Here is a 22,244-nt window from a genome sequence, read left to right on the forward strand (position 1 = left end):
TTTCACTGGGTCTTCCTGGTTCGTGTCCTGCGTACTCGGGGGGCACTGTGCAGACAGCTGCCCTTTGTCTGCCGGAGACAGTGCGGGCAGGGAGACAGGTTTAGGGCTCTGACAAGGGGCACGGGGACTCCGAGCTGAGGGATGTCAGGGCGGCTCTGTGCATCTGAGGCCTTTGCTCTTGCTTTGCGGGTCTGTTCATGTCCAAAGCACTTTAGGAGGCTGCAGGGATCAATACCCAATATACCCAATAAACTGGAATTGTTTACATGTGACCTACATTTTGGACGGTTTATCAATAAACGTGTGAACAACTGTTATTAAACGTGTATGAAAGTTGGGCAGGGGAGGGGACTAGCCTATGAGGCGTTCAGTCTGGGTTTTAGCCTAGAGCCCTTGGCTGAGCCTCAGCTTCCCACACTGTGGAGGGGGTTTTGAGAGGACACATCCCCAGCTTGTGGCTGTGTGTCCGAGCACGTGTGCCCCTGCCCTGGGCCAGCTGCCCGCCTCGGGAGCAGTCTCCATCCTCTCCTACCTCTGTGCAGCAATGTGGGCCGAAGCCCAGCATATCCGGCAGCTTCCTGTGGACCTGGCAGGCTGTGCTGGTGCCCAGAGGAGGACGTTTAAAAGGTTAGAGACCAGCCAGGCGTGGTGGCTCACGCCTGTAATCCCAGCACTTTGGGAGGCTGAGGCGCGTGGATCACCTGAGGTCAGGAGTTCAAGACCAGCCTGGCCCACATGGGGAAACCCCCATCTCTACTAACATACAAATATTAGTTGGGTGTGACAGTGTGCACCTGTAATCCCACCTCTTCAGGAGGCTGAGATGGGAGGATCGCTTGAACCTGGGAGGCGGAGGTTGAAGTGAGCTGAGATCGTGCCACTGCATTCCAGCCTGGGCAACAAAGCGAGACTCCATCTCCAAAAAAAAAAAAAAAAAAAAACAGAAAAAAAAAACTGCTAGAGACCTTTATTTTTCTTTCCATCCAGTCAATTCCAGACGAAACCCAGCTCCGAGCCACTCGGTGCTCCCAGGTGAGGACAGTTTGTGGCTGTTCAGCAGCCACGTCTCCTGCCCAGGGACTGCCCTGGGCTCCTGCTAGACCGTGTCCACCTCACGGAGCGTGTAGTCCAGGATGGTGTCCTGACCCTGGAACTTGAAGTACCCGTGGAATTTCTTCTTCTGAAGCAGGAGTGGAAACCAGTAGCTGTCATCGGGCCACATGTCCTTGAAGGGGATCTGGTCTAGCTGGAACCAGCATGGGCGCATTTCTGTACCGAGGGGGGAAGAGGGGCACTGATATGCAACCCAGACTTCATGCTTAAAAACATGGTTTTTCCGGCTGGGCGCGGCAGCTCACGCCTGGAATCCCAGCACTGTGGGAGGCCGAGGTGGGCGGATCACGAGGTCAGGAGATTGAGACCAGCCTGGCCACCATGGTGAAACCCTGTCTCTACTAAAAATACAAAAAATCAGCCAGGTGTGGTGGCGGGCGCCTGTAGTCCCAGCTACTTGGGAGGCTGAGGCAGGAGAATGGTGTGAACCTGGGAGGCAGAGTTTGCAGTGAGCCGAGATGGCGCCACTGCACTCCAGCCTGGGTGGCAGAGCGAGACTCCGTCTCAACAACAACAACAACAAAAACATGTTTTTTTGTAGAGATGGGGGTCTCATTATATTGCCCAGACTGGTCTTGAACTCCTGAGCTCAAGCGATCCTTCTGCCTCGGCCTCCCAGTGCTGGGATTCCAGGTGTGAGCCCCGGCGTCTGGCCAGCCCAAACTTACACTGACTCTGAGGAGTTCACCGAGTGATCGTGAGGAACTTGACGATCGTTTATATTTAATCCTCATGACCATGTTTCTCATTTTAGGGTAGGAAAATGGGCGCAGAGCAGGGGCGGGTACACTGCTGGAGCCTCAGTGCAGAGACCACTGCTCATGGGCCCCGCACTGGCACTGTGGGGTGGAGGGGGACGCAGGCTGCCCGCTGCCTGGCACTCAGAGATGGTTTGGGCTGATGGCCTTTCTCCCAGACAGGAGATGGGACCCGCAGAGTGGGGAGGGGGAGCAGGCCCCGTGAGACTCACCGTCGCTCTCCGTGGGGGTCCCCTGGATGCTGTCTGTGCAGAAGATATGCACGTCCATGAGCTCAGGCTCGCCCACGAACTCAAACACGATCTGGCCCACCTTGTGCAGGGCATCCACCGTCAGACCGCTCTCCTCCTGCAGCTCCCTGCGGGCAGAGGTGGATGGGGGAGGGAGGCCGTCAGGGCATGGCGCCACGCCCACACGATGGCAGGGAGGAGGAGCTGGGCATCTACACACAGCCCAGGGAGCCACCAGGGTGGATGGGAGACCCAGGAGGATGTCGCCCAGAAGGCGTTAGCTGGTCCTGACCTGGCTGAGCTTCAGAATCAGCTTGAACTGTGAAGACACAGAGTTTGGTTGAGCGGCTCTGGGGAGGGGCCCGGAGGTGGTGTGGAGCCGCTGGTGGGAGGAACACAGTTCTTGTCTGTGCCGTATGTGCACCAGTGACAGCCCAGGCCCAGTGGAGTCAGCCACTTGTCCATGGTCTTGAGACCTGAGGGTGGCAGGGTGGGGACCAACCCCACTTCCTTCCTTCCCGGTTACTTGCTTTTCCACGGCTGAGCATCAGAGCCCACGTAGCGGTAGTTATGACCGCCGGGGCCCTGGGACGCTGGTTCCGGGAACCCGGGCTCTATACTCTGGGCCTGTCTGCCCAAAGAAATGTCTGTCCAGCCTGGTGCCCCTTCTCTGGGAACACAGGATGAAACCACAGGCTTCTGTGATCTCTTTCCTGAGGGAGGAGCTCTGGTTTTAACTCTGGCCCCCGGGCTGCCCACATGGGACACGTGGCCTGGGCCTCTTCCTGCATGTTCTCGGGACACGTTCCCCATAGCTGTGCCTGGAGGAGGTGTGAGGGGCTGACTTCACCACGGAGTGCTCAAGTGCTGCCGTGCCTGGGAACAGGCCCTTCCCTGCTTCCCGCACACAGAGCCAGAAGGCTTCCCCGAAGTAGTCTAATACTGTTGCTAATTTAAAAATTACATATTTGTTGTAGACAACCAGGACACAAAACGCCATAAACTCATCACCCAGGAATGCTACCGTTTCAGTGTTTTTCCTTTGGCTTTCTCCTCTGCTCATCTCTTAGAAAATGCAAACATTAACTCTTTTTTTTTTTTTTTTTTTTTTTAGGGGGGGGGGCTGTTTCGTCCCCGGGGGGGGGTGGTGGCCGGGTCTCCGCTCACTGCAAGCTCCGCCTCCCGGGTTTACGCCATTCTCCTGCCTCAGCCTCCCGAGTAGCTGGGACCACAGGCGCCCGCCACTTCGCCCGGCTAGTTTTTTGTATTTTTTAGTAGAGACGGGGTTTCACCGTGTTAGCCAGGATGGTCTTGATCTCCTGACCTCGTGATCCGCCCGTCTCGGCCTCCCAAAGTGCTGGGATTACAGGCTTGAGCCACCGCGCCCGGCCAACATTAACTCTTAATAGTTTAAAGTTAAAAAATAAAAATGCAAACAGGTTTGGTACAGGGTGGCTCATGCCTGTAATCCCAGCACTTTGGGAGGCCAGGGTGGGAGGATCGCTTGAGCCCAGGAGTTTGAGACCAGCCTGGGCAACATGGCAAAACCCTGTTTCTACAAAAAGAACAACAATTAGCCAGGCATGGTGGCACTCCCCTGTAGTCCCAGCTACTCAGGAGACTGAGGTGGGAGGAATGCTTCAGCCCAGGAGTTGGAGGCTGCAGTGAGGTGTGATCACTGCACTGCATTCCAGCCTGGGCAACCAAGCTAGACTCTGTCTAAAAAAAAAAAAAAAAAAAGGCAAACGTTATACACACTTTATACTTTGGGCTTTCCACACAAGAAAGGAGGAGTGTGTGACATTCTACACCTTAAGGAATCCAGCCGGCTTCTCAACTCCTATTTGGTATGGAAGAATAAAATGTTTCAACTTCGGGTTATGGTGGAAACCTGTGTTGGGCACAGCGGTGCTGCTGACTTCCCATTCTGAGCGTTTGCTTGCTGTGCTCAGTAGGGTTCTTGCTCAGTCCCTCAGCAGAGGCTTCCCGAAGACCCACTCCATGCTGGGAGACCCTGGGGATACACGGGCTGAGCCGCTGGGTACCTCAGTCTGCTTCTGTTACCTTGCCCGGCTAATTTTTCTGTTTTTTTTTTTTTTTTTGTAGAGACGGTCTTGCTATGTTGCCCAGGCTGGTCCTGAACTCCTGGGCTCAAGTGATCCTTCTGCTTTGGCCTCCCAGCGTGCTGGGATTTCAGGTGTGAGCCACCATGCCTGGCCTAAATGGTCAGATTGAAGTGATGCCTCCTCAGCTTAAACTGCAGGGACTAGAGAGGAAGCAGACCTGGAATCGGCATTTATTCATGGAGATGGCTAATGAAAGTTGGACTTGAGCTAAAAAATTAACGTGTGTTTCTACTTGTGGGGTACAAATGGCTCCCCAATTAGATGCAACAGAGATGTTCGGTGGGGCCTCGCCCGCCTCTTGGCGGCCGGCTGTTGCTTGTCTTCAGAAGCGTCACTTCCCAGTGGAATGTTGTGACTGATTTTAGTTCATCTTCCCCAGCTCATGGCAGCGTAGGAAGCATCAAGAATCCTCCGGGAGACAGAGCTGAAGCTCCATTTCCCAGGCGGGGAGCGCTAGGCAGGTGAAGACAACGCTGCTTCAGTTCTGCCCAAGTGTCTGCTCTATCCATGGCACTCGGTTCCCCACACGGCAGACGGGGAAGATGATGAGAAATTGCATGAAACAAACACAGGGTGGTGAGGCCTCTGTGGCGGGGAGGTGGGAGTGGCAGGTTCCGGCGGGCCTGCTTCCCATCGCTGCTCCTGCGTCCCTGGCCTTGCTGGTCTTTGGGGATCAGGGATGCTGTCTAGAAAGGTTGGCTCACACTGTGCACCTAAAGCCCAAATCTGCACGCCCCCATGATTCAGTACGCCCCACGTGCCTGTCCCCTGTCCCGCAGAGGAGGGTCTGAGTCTAGCCCTCGACCCCTGCAGGCGAGCGGGGAGGGCGCCTAAACTGGCTCTTGGCCTGGGAGTTAGGGCCCGTCCTGGGGTCCTCCTGATAGAATAGGGCTGAGTATTGCGTGGATAAAGCAGGGACCAGCCTCCCTGGAGACTGGGCTGCCGAGGCTCCTCCTGAGCAGCAAGGGCCTGGGGTTGCCCCAGGAGCAAACCTGTTCAGACTGGCAGGTACTGCAGCCCAGGGCCATGCTGGTGGCCTGTGGCTGATGGTACCTCATCTCCTGGACACGAGGCTGTTTGCTGCTGGGTTCCCCTAAGCACCAGCCTGTCTGGCTCCAGCGCCCCCGTTCCTCACGCCTGCAGGTGCTCCCCAATGAGGAATTGTTTCTTTTCTTTAAGACGGTCTCGGCCGGGCACAGTGGCTCACGCCTGTAATCACAGCACTTTGGGAAGCCAAGGCGGGTGGATCCCGTGAGGTCAGGCATTCAAGACCAGCCTGGCCAACATGGTGAATCCCCCATATCCACTAAAAATACACAAAAAATGGCCGGGCTGTGGCTCAGTTTTTCCAATCCCAGCACTTTGGGAGGCCAAGGCGGGTGGATCACGAGGTCAGGAGATCGGTGACTATCCTGCATAACATGGTGAAACCCCGCCTCTACTAAAATACAAAAACTAGCCGGGCGTGGTGGCGGGCGCCTGCAGTCTCAGCTACTTGGGAGGCTGGGAGGCTGGTGGGAATGGGCGTGGAACCCGGGAGGCGGAGCTTGCAGTGAGCCGAGATCACGCCACTGCACTCCAGCCTGGGAGAGACAGCGAGACTCCACCTCCTCCTCCTCCTCCTCCCAAAAAAAAAAATACACAAAAAATTAGATGGCATGGTGGTGGGTCCCTGTAATCCCAGCTACTTGGGAGGCTGAGAAGGGAGAATCACTTTGAACCCGGGAGGCGGAGGTTGCAGGAAGGAGATGGCTAAAATAAAATTATGGCCAGGAAGTGCAGCTCACTGTAATCCCAGCACTTTGGGAGGTCAAGGTGGGCTATCATGGAGGGGTTGTGAGATCAAAACTATCCTGGCTAACATGGTGAAACTCTCTGTCTCTACTAAAAATACAAAAATTAGCCGGGCGTGGTGGCAGATGCCTGTAGTCCCAGCTACATGGGAGGCCGAGGCAGGAGAATGGCTGAACTCGGGAGGCGGAGCTTGCAGTGAGCCGAGATTGTACCACTGCACTCCAGCCTGGTGACACAGCTTAGACTCCGCCTCAAAAAATGAAAAAAAATTAAAATTACATATCAGATTATATTAAAATAATAAACTTGTTTATCAAAATATCACAAAGTAGGAGCCACTGAGTAGAAAAATATTTGTAATATATATAGTATCTGACAATTCACATCTACAATGTATAAAGAATTACAAATAAATCAGAAATCGACCAGCCTGGGTAATACAGTGGGACCCCATCTCTTTAAAAAAAAAAAAAAAAAATTCAGAAAAAGGTAACCAAATTCAAACACGGCAAAAGGCTTGAGCAGATACTCACAAAGAAGGATATCCACGCCGCCCCCAGACTCACAAAGAAGATATCTACCGGGCGCTGGTGGCTCAAGCCTGTAATCCCAGCATCTTTGGGAGGCCGAGATGGCTAATCACGAGGTCAGGGAGACGGAGACCATCCTGGCTAACATGGTGAAACCCCGCCTCTACTAAAAATACAAAAACACTAGCCAGGGCGAGGTGGCTGGCGCCTGTAGTCCCAGCTACTCAGGGAGGCTGAGGCAGCAGAATGGTGTGAACCCGGAGGCTGGTTTCTGCAGTGAGCCGAGATCTGGCCACTGCACTCCACCCTGGGCGACAGAGCGAGACTCCGTCTAAAAAAAAAAAAAGATACCGAGGCGGCCTGCAGACTCACAAAGAAGGATGTCCACACGACTTGAAGACTCCCAAAGGATATCAATGCGGCCCGCAGACACTGTGAAGGTGCTCCCCTTCCGCAGTCCTGAGGGCACGCAGAACCTCCGCGAGCTCACCGTCCCTACCAACATGGCAAAGATAAAAAAGAGAGAGTACCAAGTGTGGTTCAGCATTCGTTTGAATTAGCGAAACATCTGTGAAAAGACGCTTGGCAATCTCTGCTGAAGCTGAACATCGAGTTTTCCTCCATGGTAACTGTCCACAGGAAAGGGTGCACACGGGCACCAAAAGACATGTCAGGACCGTTCCTGGCAGTCGCTTGCAACAGCTCCCAAGGGTAAGCCCTGCACGCACACCTGCAGCAGAGCTGGGGTCCTGCTGCAGAGAGGGTGAGCCTGCAGCAAAGCGGGTGAGCTGCAGCACGGGCCTCTGCAGGGCATTACCCAGCAGCTGGAGGAGCCACTGCTGTGGCACATGTGATGCTGAAAAGAAGCCAGACAAGGGCGCAGCCTCTAGGATCCCACACCATATTTGGGAACAGGCCAAAGTCATCAGCTGTGCCGGAAGTCAGGGTGGAGGGCGGGGTCCCACGGTCCACTTCTTTTTCTTTTCTTTCTTTTTTTTTTTGGAGACGGAGTCTGGCTCTGTTGCCCAGGCTGGAGTGCAGTGGCCGGATCTCAGCTCACTGCAAGCTCCGCCTCCTGGGTTCACACCATTCTCCTGCCTCAGCCTCCCGAGTAGCTGGGACTACAGGTGCCCGCCACCTCACCCAGCTAGTTTTTTGTATTTTTTAATAGAGACGGGGTTTCACCGTGTTAGCCAGGATAGTCTCGATCTTCTGACCTCGTGATCCGGCCATCTCGGCCTCCCAAAGTGCTGGGATTACAGGCTTGAGCCACTGTGCCCGGCCCACTTCTTTTTCTTGATCTATATGTTGGTTAAACAGGTGGACCTGCCAGGTGCGGTGGCTCACACCTGTAATTCCAGTACTTTGGGAGGCAGAGGCAGCTGGATCACTTGAGGTCAGTTCGAGACCAGCCTGGACAACATGGTGAAACTCTGTCTCTACCAAAAAATAAAAAAAATAGCCAGATGTGGTGGTGCACACCTGTAGTCCCAGCTACTCAGGAGGCTCAGGCAGGTGAATCGCTTGAACCGAGAGGTGGAGGCTGCAGTGAGCAGAGATCATGCCACTGTACTCCAGCCTGGGCAACAGAGCAAGACTCCATCTCAAAAAAAGAAACAGGTGGCCGGGTGCGGTGGCTCACACCTGTAATCCCAGCACTTTGGGAGGCCGCAGCGGGTGGATCACAAGGTCAGAAGATAAGATACCATCCTGGCCAACATGGTGAAACCCTGTCTCTACTAAAAATACAAAAATTAGCCGGGCATGGTGGCGGCCGCCTATAGTCCCAGCTTCTCAGGAAGCTGAGGCAGGAGAATCGCTTGAACTGGGAGGCGGAGGTTGCAGTGAGCCAAGATCATGCCACTTCACTCCAGCCTGGGTCACAGAGCGAGACTCCATCTCAAAAAACAAAAAAACAAAACAAAAAAAAACCCCACTGTGCAATTTTCTCTATGTGCATGACACTTCAATAAAAGTGCAAGTTACGCTGGGCGCAGTGACTCACGCCTGTAATCCCAGCGCTTTGGGAGGCTGAGATGGGAGGATCGCTTGAGGCCAGGAATTTGACACCAGCCTGGGCAACATGGCAAAACCCTGTCTCTACTAAAAATAAAAAAATTAGCCAGGTGTGTTGGTGTGCACTGGTAGTCTCAGCTACTCGGGAAGATGGCTTGAGCTCAGGAGGTCGAGACAGCCGTGAGCTATGACTGTGTCACCGCACTCTATCCTGGGCAGTCCTGATCTTATAGAATGATTCTGGAGAAAGACTGGCAGGAAGTGAATCATTAAATATGATTAAAAAGGGTGAGAGTGCCATGAAGGAAAGATACAGGATGAGATGTGTTGAGAACGACGGGTGGGGAAGGCACTTTCTTAGCTGTGAAAGCTGTCGGGGTGGGGTAGGGGGACAACCGGATGAACAGCAAGGTGGGCCACAGCTTGGGATGTCCCAGGAGCAGAGACTGGGGAGGGAGGGGGCAAGGCAAGCCCGTGGGGGGCTCAGTGGCTGACACAGGAGGGCGGCTGTAAGTGCACTGAGAGGTGTTAAGGGTTTAATGTGTGAGTATGCGTCTGTGTGTGTTGCGGGTTGGGGGAGACCCAGATGCAGTCTGGGAAGGGCCACCTGGCAGCTGTGTGGAATGGGGACTGCAGAGGGGAGGGTGGAGGCCATGAGGGCCAGCCCAGCTACGGGGCTGCTGCACCTGTCCAGGTGAGGGGGATGGAGCCAGGTTACACCCGAGGATGGAAGTCACAGGCTTCCTGCTCTGTGTCTCAGTTCCCCCACTCAAACCCTGGGCTGAGCGCAAGCCACCGCTGTATTCAGCAGTGAGGGTCTGGAGTGCTGGTGCCTCTGTTTGTGTAATATTTACAGAGGGTAGGAGGAAAGTTCTTTCGACCGTGACAAAGTTCAGAAGAAAATAAATCAGGGCTGCCAAGGGGGCCTGTGCTTTGCTTGTCACCAGCAGGACAAGGAGAAGAAATCCAGCCACGTGGAGCTCCTCCATCCAGCCTCCTCAGCTCTGCCACCTGCTGCCCTCACACCCCCCACTTCTCTGCACAGCTGGCGCTCCTCCAGCCCTCTGTGCTTCTGCGAAGGTCTCCTTCCTCCCTCCCTCCATGCCCTTCCAGCCAACGTCAAGCCCTCAGAGTGTTTTCCTGGTACCCAGTTAATCACCCTTCCTTTCTCCTGGAGGCCCCTGGCCACCAGGTGTGGACCAGACCTCCTTCTGCAGGTCTCCTGAACCCGGCGCCAGACAACACGAGAGCTCCAGAGGCAGGGACTGACCTGTTCCTCCCTGTGTCCCCAAGCCCCACACAGAGCAGCGCTACCGAAATCCATGAGGTGATGGGTGGTCTTACCAGATCAAAGACAAAGGGCTGGGCAGGAGAACCCCCAGGGCCACCTCTCCTGCCTGTTTCCTGTGCTGTTGTTGCTCTGCACACACTCCTGGCATGGACACGCTGGATGCCCAATTCACACCCAGTGGTCCTCCTCCCCAGCTGCGGCCCCCAGCACAGCCTATCGCACTGGCACCTGCCACGGTGACTGATCAAATGTGTCTGCATGGCTGGAGCCCGGGGTCCCAGGCCTTAGAGGGGAAGCACACGCAGGGCTCTCCAAATTGAGGGTTGGGACCCACATGATCCGGGAAATCAGCTTAGTGGATTACAATTGAAAAAAAGGGTCAAGCCAGTGGCTCACGCCTGCAATCTCAGCACTCTGGGAGGCCCAGGAGGGAGGATCGCTTGAGCCCAGGAGTTAATGAGACCCCATGTCTACGAAGAATTAAAAAACTGAGCATGGTGGCATGTGTCTGTGGTCCCAGCTATTTGCGAGACTGAGGCAGGAGGATCGTTTGAGCCCAGGACTTTGAGGCTGCAGTGAGCCATGAGGGTGCCACTGCACTCCCGCCTGGGTGAGATCCCATCTCTGGAGAAAAAAAGAGACATGAATCGGAAAAGTAGAGTGCCCTTTGATGTAATAAGGGCAGCTACTGCAACTTATTTTAGCTGTACCTGCATACCTGAGTGTGTATATTCTATCATATAAAACGTTTCTTACTGCAGGTTGTGATGAAAAAATTGGAAAGCCACTGGGGTCCTGGCTTTCTTGCGTGCCAGGACCCTCTTTACTCTGTAGTTCTCCTCTCCAGGGAAGCTGGCCTACCTTTCTCAGAACAAAAACATGAATGGGGGCTAACATCTGTGCAGCGATGTTTACACAGATGATCTCATGTACCCTGTGAGGGGTGAGGGGTGTCTGGAGGACTGTGTGATCTTGGGTAAACGGCTCAACCTCTCTGGGCTGCAGTTCCTTCCTAGGTGAAGCTGGCTGTGTTGAGGATGCAGACTTTGTGTACACTGGGTGTGAGATAAAAGCAATCATCAGCGCCACTGAACAGACAGAGGAACCAAGTGACTGACGAGCCCTTCGGTGACAGTGAGGGTGCTGGGAGGGTTCAATTCAAGCCATGATGCACAGAAGCTTCCAGATACACCCTGAAGCCCCCAGCACCACCACGCCACAACAGCTAACACGCACTCAGCACTCACTACACACCATGCACAACAGCTAACACACACTCAACACGCACCACACACTACACACAACAGCTAACACACACTCAGCACTCACTACACACCACGCACAACAGCTAACACACTCAACATGCATCACACACCACGCACAACAGCTAACACGCACTCAGCACTCACCACACACCACACACAACAGCTAACACACTCAACACGCACCACACTACACACAACAGCTCACACTCAACATGCACCACACACCACAGCTAACACACACTCAACACTCACCACACACCACACACAACAGCTAACACACACTCAGCACTCACTACGCACTGTTCTAAGTCCTTTGTGTTCATTTCCTCATTTAATCTTCACAAGAGTCCTAAGGGCTGCGGACTGGTCTTCATTCTGAGATGAAGACACTGAGGCTCACAGGTTAACTCCCTGCTCCGGGTCACTTAGCTCTAAGTGGTGAAACCAAGGGTGTGGCCCTACAGCCCAAATCCCTGTGCCCTGGGAAAGCCGGTTCCACGGCCAGACCTGCCCTGTCCTTACCTCCTGGCCCCATCCTCGATGGTCTCTCCTTCTTGCACTTTGCCCCCGAAACCATTCCACCGGCCGGCCCCGAAGCCTCGCTTTTTCATGCCCAGGAGAACTCGCTGAGGCTGCAGGACCAGCACCAGGGTATAGAGCCTGGAGGCGCCCATGGTCCCTGGGTTCTGAAACGAAGGCGAGAGGGCAGTCAGTTATGATGCGCGTGGAGGAAGCACGTGCCAGGGGCCAGGAGGACTGGGATGTGCTCTGGGAGGCAGGGTTGGGGGGGGGTACGCTATAATTCCCCAGCCCTGCCACGTGTGGCTTCCCTTGTGGCAGGTGGAAACCTGCCATAGAACCAATGATTTTCTGGGGTAGAAACAGAACCCAGTGGTCAGCAGGGCTGATCAAGCAGAACACAGGCTGGCGCTACCTTCCTTCTCCACAACTCAGCCCTCAGGTGCAGAGGACATGACCTTTCCAGACTGCACTCTTGCTCCTGCGTCTACCCCCAGGAACGCCCTCCCATAGGCACACAGTGGGGAACAACGGTCCCCGTGCCTGACTAGCACCAAAATAACCACAGTTTATCCTGTGGTTCTCAGGTCAGGCTTCAACTCTGGCCTTTTGATTAATAGGAGCTTCTTTCAGTCTAGTGGGACCTGGCCTCTCTGTAGCAGGCTTCCAGATCCCCAGGAAATGTGTGGTTGTAGACACAGGTCCACCCAACAGGGCCTGGCTAGTCCTCCCTCCTGTGACAGGAGTTTATACCCCACTCACTCTGCTCCTACTGTGGCTACTGTAGGACCTGGCACCCAGGGGGGCCACTGGAAGTCGCAAGGGCCCTTCCTGCTCCCATAGGTGTACAGGTTCAGGTTTAGAGGACTCCCAGGGTGATGCCTCAGCCAGGTCCCTGATGGAAAAAGGACCCTGGAGAAATGCTGGAGGGCCAGGACCAACTTTCCTTTATTTATTTTGAGACGAGATCCTGCTCTGTTGCCCAGGCTGGAGGAGAGTGGCATGATCTCGGTTCGCTGTAATCTCAGCCTCCCTGGCTGAAGCCATCCTCCTGTCTCAGCATCCCACATAGCTGGGACCACAGGCATGAGCCACCACACCCAGCTAATTGCTGTATTTTTAGTAGAGATGGGGTTTTGTCATGTTGCCCAGGCTGGTCATGAACTCCTGAGCTCAAGCAATCCACCCACCTCAGCCTCCCAAAGTGCTGAGATTACGGGCGTGAGCCATTGTGCCCAGCCAGGACCAACTTTTCTGGGGTCCACACCTGGCTGAGACACAGGATTCAGGACCAGTGATCCTCCTTGGAAGCTGTGGTGTCTGAGAAAAGGGACTCGATGGTAAGCAAAGAGGGCAGGGAAGTGCTGGGTAGAGGAGGGCGTGGTCTCTGGCTAGGGCTCCACCCCCAGGCCTGTGCCCAGGGACCTAGGTGAGGACAGGCATTTCTGTTTTCCTGCCCAAATGTTGCATTTCCCAAGCCTGCCACATCCCAGTCCTGTGCCTATAAAACCCCCCAGACCCTAGTGGGCAGATACACAAGCTGCTGGATGTCAAGAGGACGTGGAAAGCACAACAGGCACCAGCAGGGAATCAACTGGAAGAAGCATGAGTTTGGCACGGGCGTCAGAGGAGAGCCCACGCTGCTCAGGAGAATCACCTTCCCACTCCAGCTCCCTTCTGGCTCCCCCATCTGCTGAGGGCGAATTCCACTTATAAAACCTTGCACTCTCTCTCCAAGCCGCCCTGTGATCTGATTGCTCCGGTACATCAAGGCAAGAAACGCGGGGACACAGAAAGCCCTTTGTCCTTGCGATAAGGCAGGGAGTCTAACAGCTAACACAAGCCACCTACAAGGCTGAACTTTCAGAGTACCCTCTAACACACGCCCACGGGGGCTTCAGGAGCCGCAGATATTCACCCCCAGACACTGCCTGCCCGTCTCTATGCTCCCCTAGAGGCTTGAGCAGCGGGGCACTGAAGAAGTGAGCCACATCCCCATCGCAGGCCCTTCGAGGAGGACAAGGGAACCTTTCCCCTGTCACTGAGACTGGGTCCTGGTGGCGGAGGCAGGTCAGACAGGGTAAGTGGGTTTGTGGCTGAGCTTCACACCAGGTCCGTGTACTTTGTCCCGACACTGATCTGTTCCTGCCAGAAGCCACGGTTTCCAAAGTAAATTTCTGTGATGATTTACTCCTGGTCTCCCCCAAGCCCCCGGCCCCGCTCTCCTCGTCTCTCCCCCAAGCCCCCGGCCCCGCTCTCCTGGTCTCCCCCGAGCCCCCGGCCCCGCTCTCCTGGTCTCCCCCAAGCCCCCGGCCCCGCTCTCCTTTTCTCTCCCCCAAGCCCCCGACCCCGCTCTCCTGGTCTCCCTCAAGCCCCCGGTCTCCCTCTTCTGGTCTCCCTCGAGCCCCCGACCCCGCTCTTCTGGTCTCCCCCGAGTTCCCGGCCCCGCTCTCCTGGTCTCCCCCAAGCTCATGACTTGGCTCCCCCGTTCTCCTGCCGCCCGCTGGACCGGCTCCCCTCCCTCCCTGGTCACCACCACTCCTGGGATCCTCGCGCGCGCTTTTCATACCTGCACCGCCGCTTCCGGGGGCCGGGCCTCTGGTCGGAAGTGAGGTCAGGCACTTCCGGCAGCGCGCTGCCGACGTGGGGAAAATCCATGGCGGGGTGAGCGGGGCGTTACTTCCTTGTGTGCAAGTTACGGGAGTGGTTGGGGGTCCGCCCCGTCGCCTTCCTTGGTCCTGGCCTCGGGGCTGGGTGACGAGCGCTGGGCACTGTGGCCGCACTTAGGGAGCGCGACACGGACGAGGCCGGGGTTCCTGGTCGCAGTTTCCCGGGAGGAGGGCGCCCTCAGGTCTCCAGAGGCAGGGCCGGCTGGGCCGTGGGGAGGCTGGGGCCGGGGGCAGAGTCCAGGTGCGGGGGGCAGCGCCGGGGCGCAGATCCGAGGCGCCAGGGGCGAGCCGGGGGCGAGAGTTCGTTTCGTGGGCGGGGTAGCTCCATTGCCCACGCTTCCTGGGCTGTCGAGTGGGTTCTGGCCCCCGAGACCGGCCTGTGCCATTTTCCCGGGAGACCCCTTAAGCCAGGTGAAGACAGCGACTCACGGTCAGCCGTCAGTGCCTCCTGGCTGGTCAGCACGCTTTGGTGCTGCAGAAGCTGGAAGCTTTGGCCTTGGAGCCATGGGGTAGTAACTTTTATTTATTTATTTAAATCAGAAAGACATAGAGACCGGGCTTGGTGGCCCACACCTGTCATCCCAGCACTGTGGGAGTCTGAGGCAGGAGGATCCTTTGAGCCTAGGAGTTCGAGACCAGCCTAACCAATATAGTGAGATGCCATCTCTAAAAAAAGTTTTTAAAAATTAAAAAAAAAAAATTAGTCCAGGCATGGTGGTGCACACCTGTAGTCCCAGCTACTCAGGAGGCTGAGGTGGAAGGTTCACTTGAGACCCAGAGGTTATGGCAGCAATCAGCTGTGATTGTGCCACTGCACTCCAGCCTGGGTGATGGCGAAAAAGAAAAAAAAAGAAAAATGGCTGGGTGAGGTGGTTCACGCCTGTAATCCCAGCACTTTGGGAGGCCAAAGTGGGTGGATCGCCCGAGGTCAGGAGTTTGAGACCAGCTTGGAAAACATGGTGAAACCCCATCTCTCCTGAAAATAGAAAAATTAGCCGGAAGTGGTGGCACACACCTGTAGTCCCAGCTACTCAGGAGGCTGAGGTGGGAGGTTCACTTGAGCCCCAGAGGTTGTGGCTACAGTCAGCTGTGATCGTGCCACTGCACTCCAGCCTGGGTAATAGCAAAACCCTGTCTCTAAAAAAACAAAAAGAAAAAAGAAAAATGGCCGGGTGCAGTGGCTCACACCTGTAATCCCAGCACTTTGGGAGGCCAATGTGGGCGGATCACCTGAGGTCAGAAGTTTGAGACCAGCCTGGCCAACGTGGTGAAACCCATGTATACTGAAAATACAAAAATTAGCTGGACGTGGTAGCAGATGCACGCCTGTAATTCCAGCTACTTGGGAGGCTGAGGCAGGAGAATTGCTTGAACCCGGGAGTTGGAGGTTGCAGTGAGCCACCACTACACTCCAGCCTGGGGGCCAGAGTGAGACTCTGTCTCAAAAAAAGAAAAAACGACATAGAACTTACTTGGTAAGGTTGTTCTCAGAGTTAAATGAGGGGAGGTGTGTATAGCTTCCTGCTTAGCTATTGTGGGCTGTGAACAAATTGTTACAGCATAGCTTGTCCAGAGAGTGTTGGAAATTGTCCTTCAATGATTCACACAGGTTTAGTTCAATTTTATGTTAAGACATGTAGGTGAGAGGATTGTTTGAGCCCAGGAGTTCCAGTCTGCGTTGAGCTGTGACCTCACCACTGCACTCCAGCCTGGGCTATAGAGACCCTGTCTCAAAAAAAAAAAAAAAAAAAAGGAAGGAAAAGAAATATGACAGGCCAGTCCCCCCGTATTATTGCCAAAGCCCTGAACTAGGTAACTAAGGCAAGGATCTGTCCTTAGGAGGTTTTCTTGCAGTCTCTCAGAACTCAATGAACATTTTTGCCACATGAGAAAAGAATATTACTTTAATTAATTAATTTACATATTTACTTATTTTTTGAGACAGAGTCTTGCTCTGTCACCCAGGCTGGAGTGCAGTGGCGCAATCTCGGCTCACTGCAACCTCTGCCTCCTGGGTTCAGGTGATTCTCCTGCCTCAGCCTCCCGAGTAGCTGAGTTTACAGGCATGTGCCACCACGCCCGGCTAATTTTTGCATTTTGGTAGAGACGGGGTTTCACCATGTTGGCCATGGTTGGCCAGGCTGGTCTCGAACTCCTGACCTCAGGGGATCCACCTGCCTTGGTCTCCAAGAGTGCTGGAATTACAGGTGTGGGCCACCATACCTGGCCCCCTAATCTCTTTTTATAAGGACATCAGTGCTATTGGAATAGGGTCTACCCATATGACCTTGTTTTAACTTGGTCACCTCTTTCAGGTGTGTGGGTGTATTTGGGTCCTGTCTCCGAATACACCCATATTCTGAGGTACCAAGGGTTAGGACATCAACACATGAATTTTGTGGGGACACAGTTTGGCCTGTGATGCCTGCTTTTCGGCTGTGTAGCCTTGTCAGTTCACCTCCCCTCCTGGGCCTTGGTGCCCCATCTCTAGAAATGAATGAGTTGATCCGAGGGTCCCCCCAGCTTGTGGCCTGCCATTGTGTGTGATGCCAACCTGCCTTCTCCTCTTCTCTCCCACCAGGTACTTGAAGCTGGTGTGTGCTTCCTTTCAGCGCCAAGGGTTCCATACTGCTGGGAGTCGCTGCAAGAATCGGACAGGCGCTGAGCACCTGTGGCTGACTCGGCATCTCAGGGACCCGTTTGTGAAGGCTGCGAAGGTGGCGAGCTACCGGTGTCGAAGCGCCTTCAAGCTCCTGGAGGTGAATGAGAGGCACCAGATTCTGCGACCTGGCCTTCGGGTATTAGACTGCGGAGCAGCTCCTGGGGCCTGGAGTCAGGTGGCGGTGCAGAAGGTCAATGCCGCAGGCACAGGTGGGGCCTCTGCACTGCTGTTGGCACCTTCTGGCTACCCTGAGGTTGAGTGGGCATGGGCAAGCTGCCTCTGCCAGTGGATGCAAGATGCTGGAGCCCTTTTCTAAGGCGTGCGCTTCTGAGTGGGTGGTTTAGTAGGGGTGATGATAAAAATAGGATGCTGCCATTTTCAAAATGAAAGACAAAGTAGAAAGGTGCGGTGAAAATGGAAATCACCTCGCATGAGACCGCCCGGATGTACCAGCACCAGCACGGTGGTGTGCATCCTTCCAGGCTTGTGTTTGCATAGATCCCTCACATTTTCAAAAGCGATGTTGTTCCATACTCTTCTTGCTAATTTGCAGCCTTACTGGAGCTATTTTTGCTTAATAATACATACATACATATATACATACATACATAGATACATATATATTTTTGTTTTGTTTTGTTTTTGTTTTTCCCCACCCTAGAGGGAATCTTCCTCTGTTGCCCAGACTGGAGTGCAATGGTGTGATCTCAGTTCACTGCAACCTCCGCCTCCCGAGTTCAAGCGATTCTCCGGCCTCAGCCTCCTGAGTAGCTGGGATTACAGGTGCCTGCCACCACACCTGGCTAATTTTTTGTTTTTGTTTTTTTAAGTAGAGACAAAGATTTCACCGTGTTGGCCAGGCTGATCTCAAACTCTTGACTTCAGGTGATCCGCCCACCTTGGCCTCCCAAAGTGCTGGGATTACAGATGTGAGCCACGGCGCCCGGCTACTCTTGATGTATTGACATCTCTTCCCAACAGCCCAGCTAAATTTCCAAGTCCCGTAAGCCCTGGAGCTTCCTGGTGGCCCCACTGGGGCTGCTCCCTCCAGAACCTAGAAGAGGCTTCATGGCCAGGGCTATGGATTCGCCACTCTGGGTGAAGCTGAGACGCAGTTTTCAATCTGTTTTATATCTTAGGGTTTTGAGTAAGATTTTCTGTATAGAAAGGTTCCCCTGAATAATGAGATCAGCCAGCTGCCCATACGACAGAAGACATCATTGCGAAAGTTTCATCCTGTTCCATGTAGTGCTTGCACCATAGGCTCTTTAGCCAGCTCCCTCACTGTGGGCGTCAAGCTTACTTTTGGCTTTTTGCTGGGATGCGTGTGCTGTGGAGAATATCCTTGCCGTTTATGTTTCCTGCTGTAAAGCCAGGGTAGCTGCATGCACTGGCATTTGAACAGGGTGAGACAGTCCACCCAGAGCTCTCCCAAATCTCTCCCAAATACCTTAGAGTAGGGACACTGGTCCCCATTTTTTGGTGAGAAAACTGAGGCTCAGGGTTTCATGACTTGTTGAAAGTGCAGACCTGGAATGCTGGTACATCTGCCCCACTGCTGGTTTGCGGTAGGTTTGCCGTGAACTCTCAGTGTCTACCTGCATCCGCTTGGGTGGCCCCTGCCCAGACTTAGGCTGGGATATGCCTCTTCTGGCTTTTGAACAGCCCTTTTTTTTTTTTTTTTTTTGAGATGGAGTCTCACTCTGTTGCTCAGGCTGGAGCGCAGTGGCGCCATCTCGGCTCACTGTAATCTCCACCTCCTGGGTTTAAGTGATTTCCAGCTAATTTTTGTATTTTTAGTAGAGATGGGGTTTAGCCACGTTGGCCAGGCTGGTCTCGAACTCCAGACCTCAGGTGATCCTCCTGTCTCTGCCTCCCAGCATCCTCGAGGTGCTTCCTGGTGCGTCCATCGTGGTCGGCCTGAACAGCCTTTTTATTGTTTTTCAGCTCAGCATTTATTGACTAAATAAGTGGATTTGTGTTGGAAATGTCAGTTCCTTTTCTCATTGCTGAGCTTATCACCGTGGAGTCCTCCTAGTAACTGATTTCAGTGGTTTCTGTTCCCCTAAGTGCTCCTCAGATGAAGCAGGAGAGTGGCTCAGCGTGCCTTGTAGGAAGAAGTGACAGAAGGAGACAGCATGAGCGTGATCTGCCTGGGCTTGTCTTCCTGGAAGTCACAAGCATGCAGCCAAAGCTGTTTGCCTTTGGTGGAAATTTCCCAAGGTTGTAACATATTGGATATTATAGGAGCGAAAGCTCAGGAGCATTAAGTGAGGCATGAGGCCGGGCGCGGGGGCTCGCGCCTGTAACCCCAGCACTTTGGGAGACTGAGGTGGGAGGATCACCCGAGGTCAGGAGTTCGAGACCAGCCTGGGCAATGTGGTGAAACCCCGTCTCTACAAAAAATTAGCCAGGCGTGGTGGCATGTGCCTGTGGTCCCAGCTACTTGGGAGACTGAGGTGGGAGGGGTCGCTTGAGCCTGGGGAAGTCGAGGCTGCAGTGAGCTGAGGCCATGCAGTGGAGTGAGACCCTATCTCTCTCTCACACGCACACACACAAAAGGATAACTTGCTGATATTTGAGTAACGCCAGTTGTAAAACTAAAAAGGTGCCATTGTGTCACTTTAACCTAAAACAAGACTTGTTTCCTATAACTGATGTCAGCGTCTGCCTCCCTCTCTTCTCACTCTGTACCTACATTCAAAGCCCCTCTCACAAGCCCAACACCCCCATCTCCCCAGCAGTCCCCTCCACTGAGGAGAGCCGTAGTTCTGTTGAGAAGTGTCGGAGTTGATAAGCTAAGGGTAGAGTCACAGATGTTCTTGTTCAGTCTGCTTAACAGAAAGGCTGTTCCAACGGTAGGGGGCCAGGAAGAGACCATGTTTCATTCCTAGTTTAAACATTGGAAGTCCAGGTATTTTGAAGATTACCTCATTTTTCAAAGGTAAAACCCCTCAATCTTCAGCCCAGGAAAATGGGACGCCTCACGCCTCATTTTTTTTTTTTTTTTGAGACGGAGTCTCGCTCTGTCGCCCAGGCTGGAGTGCAGTGGCTAGATCTCAGCTCACTGCAAGCTCCGCCTCCCGGGTTCACGCCATTCTGCTGCCTCAGCCTCTTCTGAGCTGGGACTACAGGCGCCCGCCACCTCGCCCGGCTAGTTTTTTGTATTTTTTAGTAGAGATGGGGTTTCACTGTGTTAGCCAGGATGGTCTTGATCTCCTGACCTCGTGATCTGCCCGCCTCAGCCTCCCAAAGTGCTGGGATTACACGCTTGAGCCACCGCGCCCAGCCTCATGCCTCATTTTAGCTGGGTCTCCTGAGTAGCTGAGACTACAGCTAATTTTTATATTTTTTTGTAGAGACAGGATCTTGCTATGTTGCCCAGGCTGGACTAGAACTCCTGGGCTCTAGCAGTTCTCCTCAGCCTCCCAAAGTGCTGAGATTTTAGGTGTGAGCCACCGCACCTAGCTGGTGTCAGTTTTTGTACATTATTTTGTATGTGTTCATTTTCCTCATCTCTTGACTTATTTCCAGTAGTTTCTACATTGGAAGCAATTGGATTAAGGTGGAGAAGGAGAATGGATTTATTGATTTAATCCAGAGGCACTTTATGCACTAGTATATTATTTTCTTTTTCTTTTTTTTTTTGAGATGGAGTCTCGCTCTGTTGCTGAGGCTGGAGTGTAGTGCTCTTGAGATGAAGCAAGAGCATGCCTTGTAGGAGAAAGTGACAGAAGGAGAGAGCGTGAACGTGATCTTGGCTCACCGCAACCTCTGCCTCCTGGGTTCAAGAGATTCTCCTGTCTCAGCCTCCCGACTAGCTGGGATTACAGGCATGTGCCACCACACCTGCCTGAGTTTTGTAGTTTTAGTGGAGACAGCATTTCCCCATGTTGGCCAGGCTGGTCTCGAACTCCTGACCTCAGGTGATCCATCTGTGTCAGCCTCCCAGAGTGCTGGGATTATAGTTGTGAGCCACTGCGACTGGCCTATTTTCTATTTTAGTTTATCAAAAAGAGCACTCAGAGATAAGAACCCTTTCACAGAGAGTGAGCCTTGGGTAGTGAAATGATACCAGATTCGGAATCAGAAGTCCTGGCACTTGGCACAGGTCTGCCCATGGCTGAGGATGACTCTAGGACAGTTACTTGCTGTCTGGGCCTCAGCTTCTCAGATGTTAAGGCCCACGACCTCCCCCACCACGTGTCTTTATAGGATGTATAGATAGAAAAGGCCTGTGTTTACCTATTTGCACATTAGCTCTTTGCATTGGTCTTGACATTTTACTTTTATTTCATCATTTTGTTGCATGTACTATATTTTTGTGAAAACATTCAGGGTGTAAATAAATAACACATTCACCATTTCTTCCATAGATCCCAGCTCTCCTGTTGGCTTCGTGCTTGGGGTAGATCTTCTTCACATATTCCCCCTGGAAGGAGCAACTTTTCTGTGCCCTGCTGATGTGACTGACCCGAGAACCTCACAGAGAATCCTCGAGGTGCTTCCTGGTGGGAGAGCAGATGTGATTCTGAGCGACATGGCGCCCAATGCCACAGGGTTCCGGGACCTCGATCATGACAGGCTCATCAGCCTGTGCCTGACCCTTCTCAGCATGACCCCAGACATCCTGCAACCTCGGGGAACATTCCTTTGTAAAACCTGGGCTGGAAGTCAAAGCCATCGGTTACAGAGGAGACTGACAGAGGAATTCCAGAATGTAAGGATCATCAAACCTGAAGCCAGCAGGAAAGAGTCATCAGAAGTGTACTTCTTGGCCACACAGTACCAGGGAAAGAAGGGCGCTGTGAAGCAGTGAGGATTTCTTGTGCCATTTTCATAATGGTCATTAGCTTCTTTTAAGCTCGAAACGTAGCCTGAGCTCCTTCCGGAAGAGTTCCTGGGAGATCTGAGCTGATTTTGGAGATGGAACAGGACAAGTGGGGAGTCTCTTTTTTTTTTTTTTTGAGACGGAGTCTCGCTCTGTCTTCCAGGCTGGAGTGCAGTGGCGTGTTCTCCACTCACTGCAAGCTCCGCCTCCCGGGTTCACGCCATTCTCCTGCCTCAGGCTCCCGTGTGGCTGGGACTACAGGCGCCTGCCACCGCGCCCGGCTAATTTTTGTATTTTTAGTATTTGGGGTTTCACCGTGTTAGTCAGGATGGTCTCGATCTCCTGACCTCGTGATCCGCCCATCTCGGCCTCCCAAAGTGCTGGGATTACAGGTGTGAGCCACCGCGCCCGGCTGGGAGTCTCTTTCTTTCTCGCTGTCT

At 53.7% G+C, this 22,244-nt stretch overlaps 2 protein-coding genes across 5 annotated transcripts; one reads left to right on the forward strand and one right to left on the reverse strand.

Moving 5' to 3' along the window:
* Positions 1–952: 952 nt before the first annotated feature.
* NUDT1 (nudix hydrolase 1) lies at positions 953–14,281 on the reverse strand. Of its 4 annotated transcripts, none has more exons than XM_003895661.5 (4): positions 14,212–14,281; positions 11,646–11,809; positions 2,084–2,229; positions 953–1,269 (listed from the first exon to the last, which is right to left on the reverse strand). In XM_003895661.5, the coding sequence occupies exons 2-4, from the start codon at positions 11,795–11,797 to the stop codon at positions 1,097–1,099; spliced, it is 471 nt and encodes a 156-aa protein (XP_003895710.1). In that variant the 5' UTR covers positions 11,798–11,809; positions 14,212–14,281; the 3' UTR covers positions 953–1,096. The 4 variants fall into 4 exon arrangements, with proteins under 4 accessions (XP_003895710.1, XP_009200767.1, XP_009200768.1 ...); XM_009202503.4 differs by lacking the exon at positions 14,212–14,281 and adding an exon at positions 13,561–13,920; XM_009202504.3 differs by lacking the exon at positions 14,212–14,281 and adding an exon at positions 13,752–13,772.
* Positions 14,230–21,925, forward strand: MRM2 (mitochondrial rRNA methyltransferase 2). The gene is made up of 3 exons (XM_003895657.5): positions 14,230–14,306; positions 16,893–17,182; positions 21,350–21,925. Exons 1-3 carry the CDS (start codon positions 14,299–14,301, stop codon positions 21,790–21,792), a joined length of 741 nt encoding a protein of 246 aa, XP_003895706.3. The 5' UTR covers positions 14,230–14,298; the 3' UTR covers positions 21,793–21,925.
* Positions 21,926–22,244: the final 319 nt, after the last annotated feature.

The sequence above is a fragment of the Papio anubis genome, chromosome 4 (genome assembly GCF_008728515.1).
Source record: "Papio anubis isolate 15944 chromosome 4, Panubis1.0, whole genome shotgun sequence".
NCBI lineage: Eukaryota > Metazoa > Chordata > Mammalia > Primates > Cercopithecidae > Papio > Papio anubis.

Coding starts and splice junctions, on each gene's coding strand:
- NUDT1 (XM_003895662.4), bottom strand. CDS start 13,410: ATGTACCGGAGCAATCAGATCACAGGGCGGCTTGGAGAGAGAGTGCAA. Junction 2,230..11,645: donor ATCGAGGATGGGGCCAGGAG/GTAAGGACAGGG, acceptor CTCTGCCCGCAG/GGAGCTGCAGGAGGAGAGCG. Junction 1,270..2,083: donor GACCCCCACGGAGAGCGACG/GTGAGTCTCACG, acceptor CCCTCGGTACAG/AAATGCGCCCATGCTGGTTC.
- MRM2 (XM_003895657.5), top strand. Junction 17,183..21,349: donor GGTCAATGCCGCAGGCACAG/GTGGGGCCTCTG, acceptor TTTCTTCCATAG/ATCCCAGCTCTCCTGTTGGC.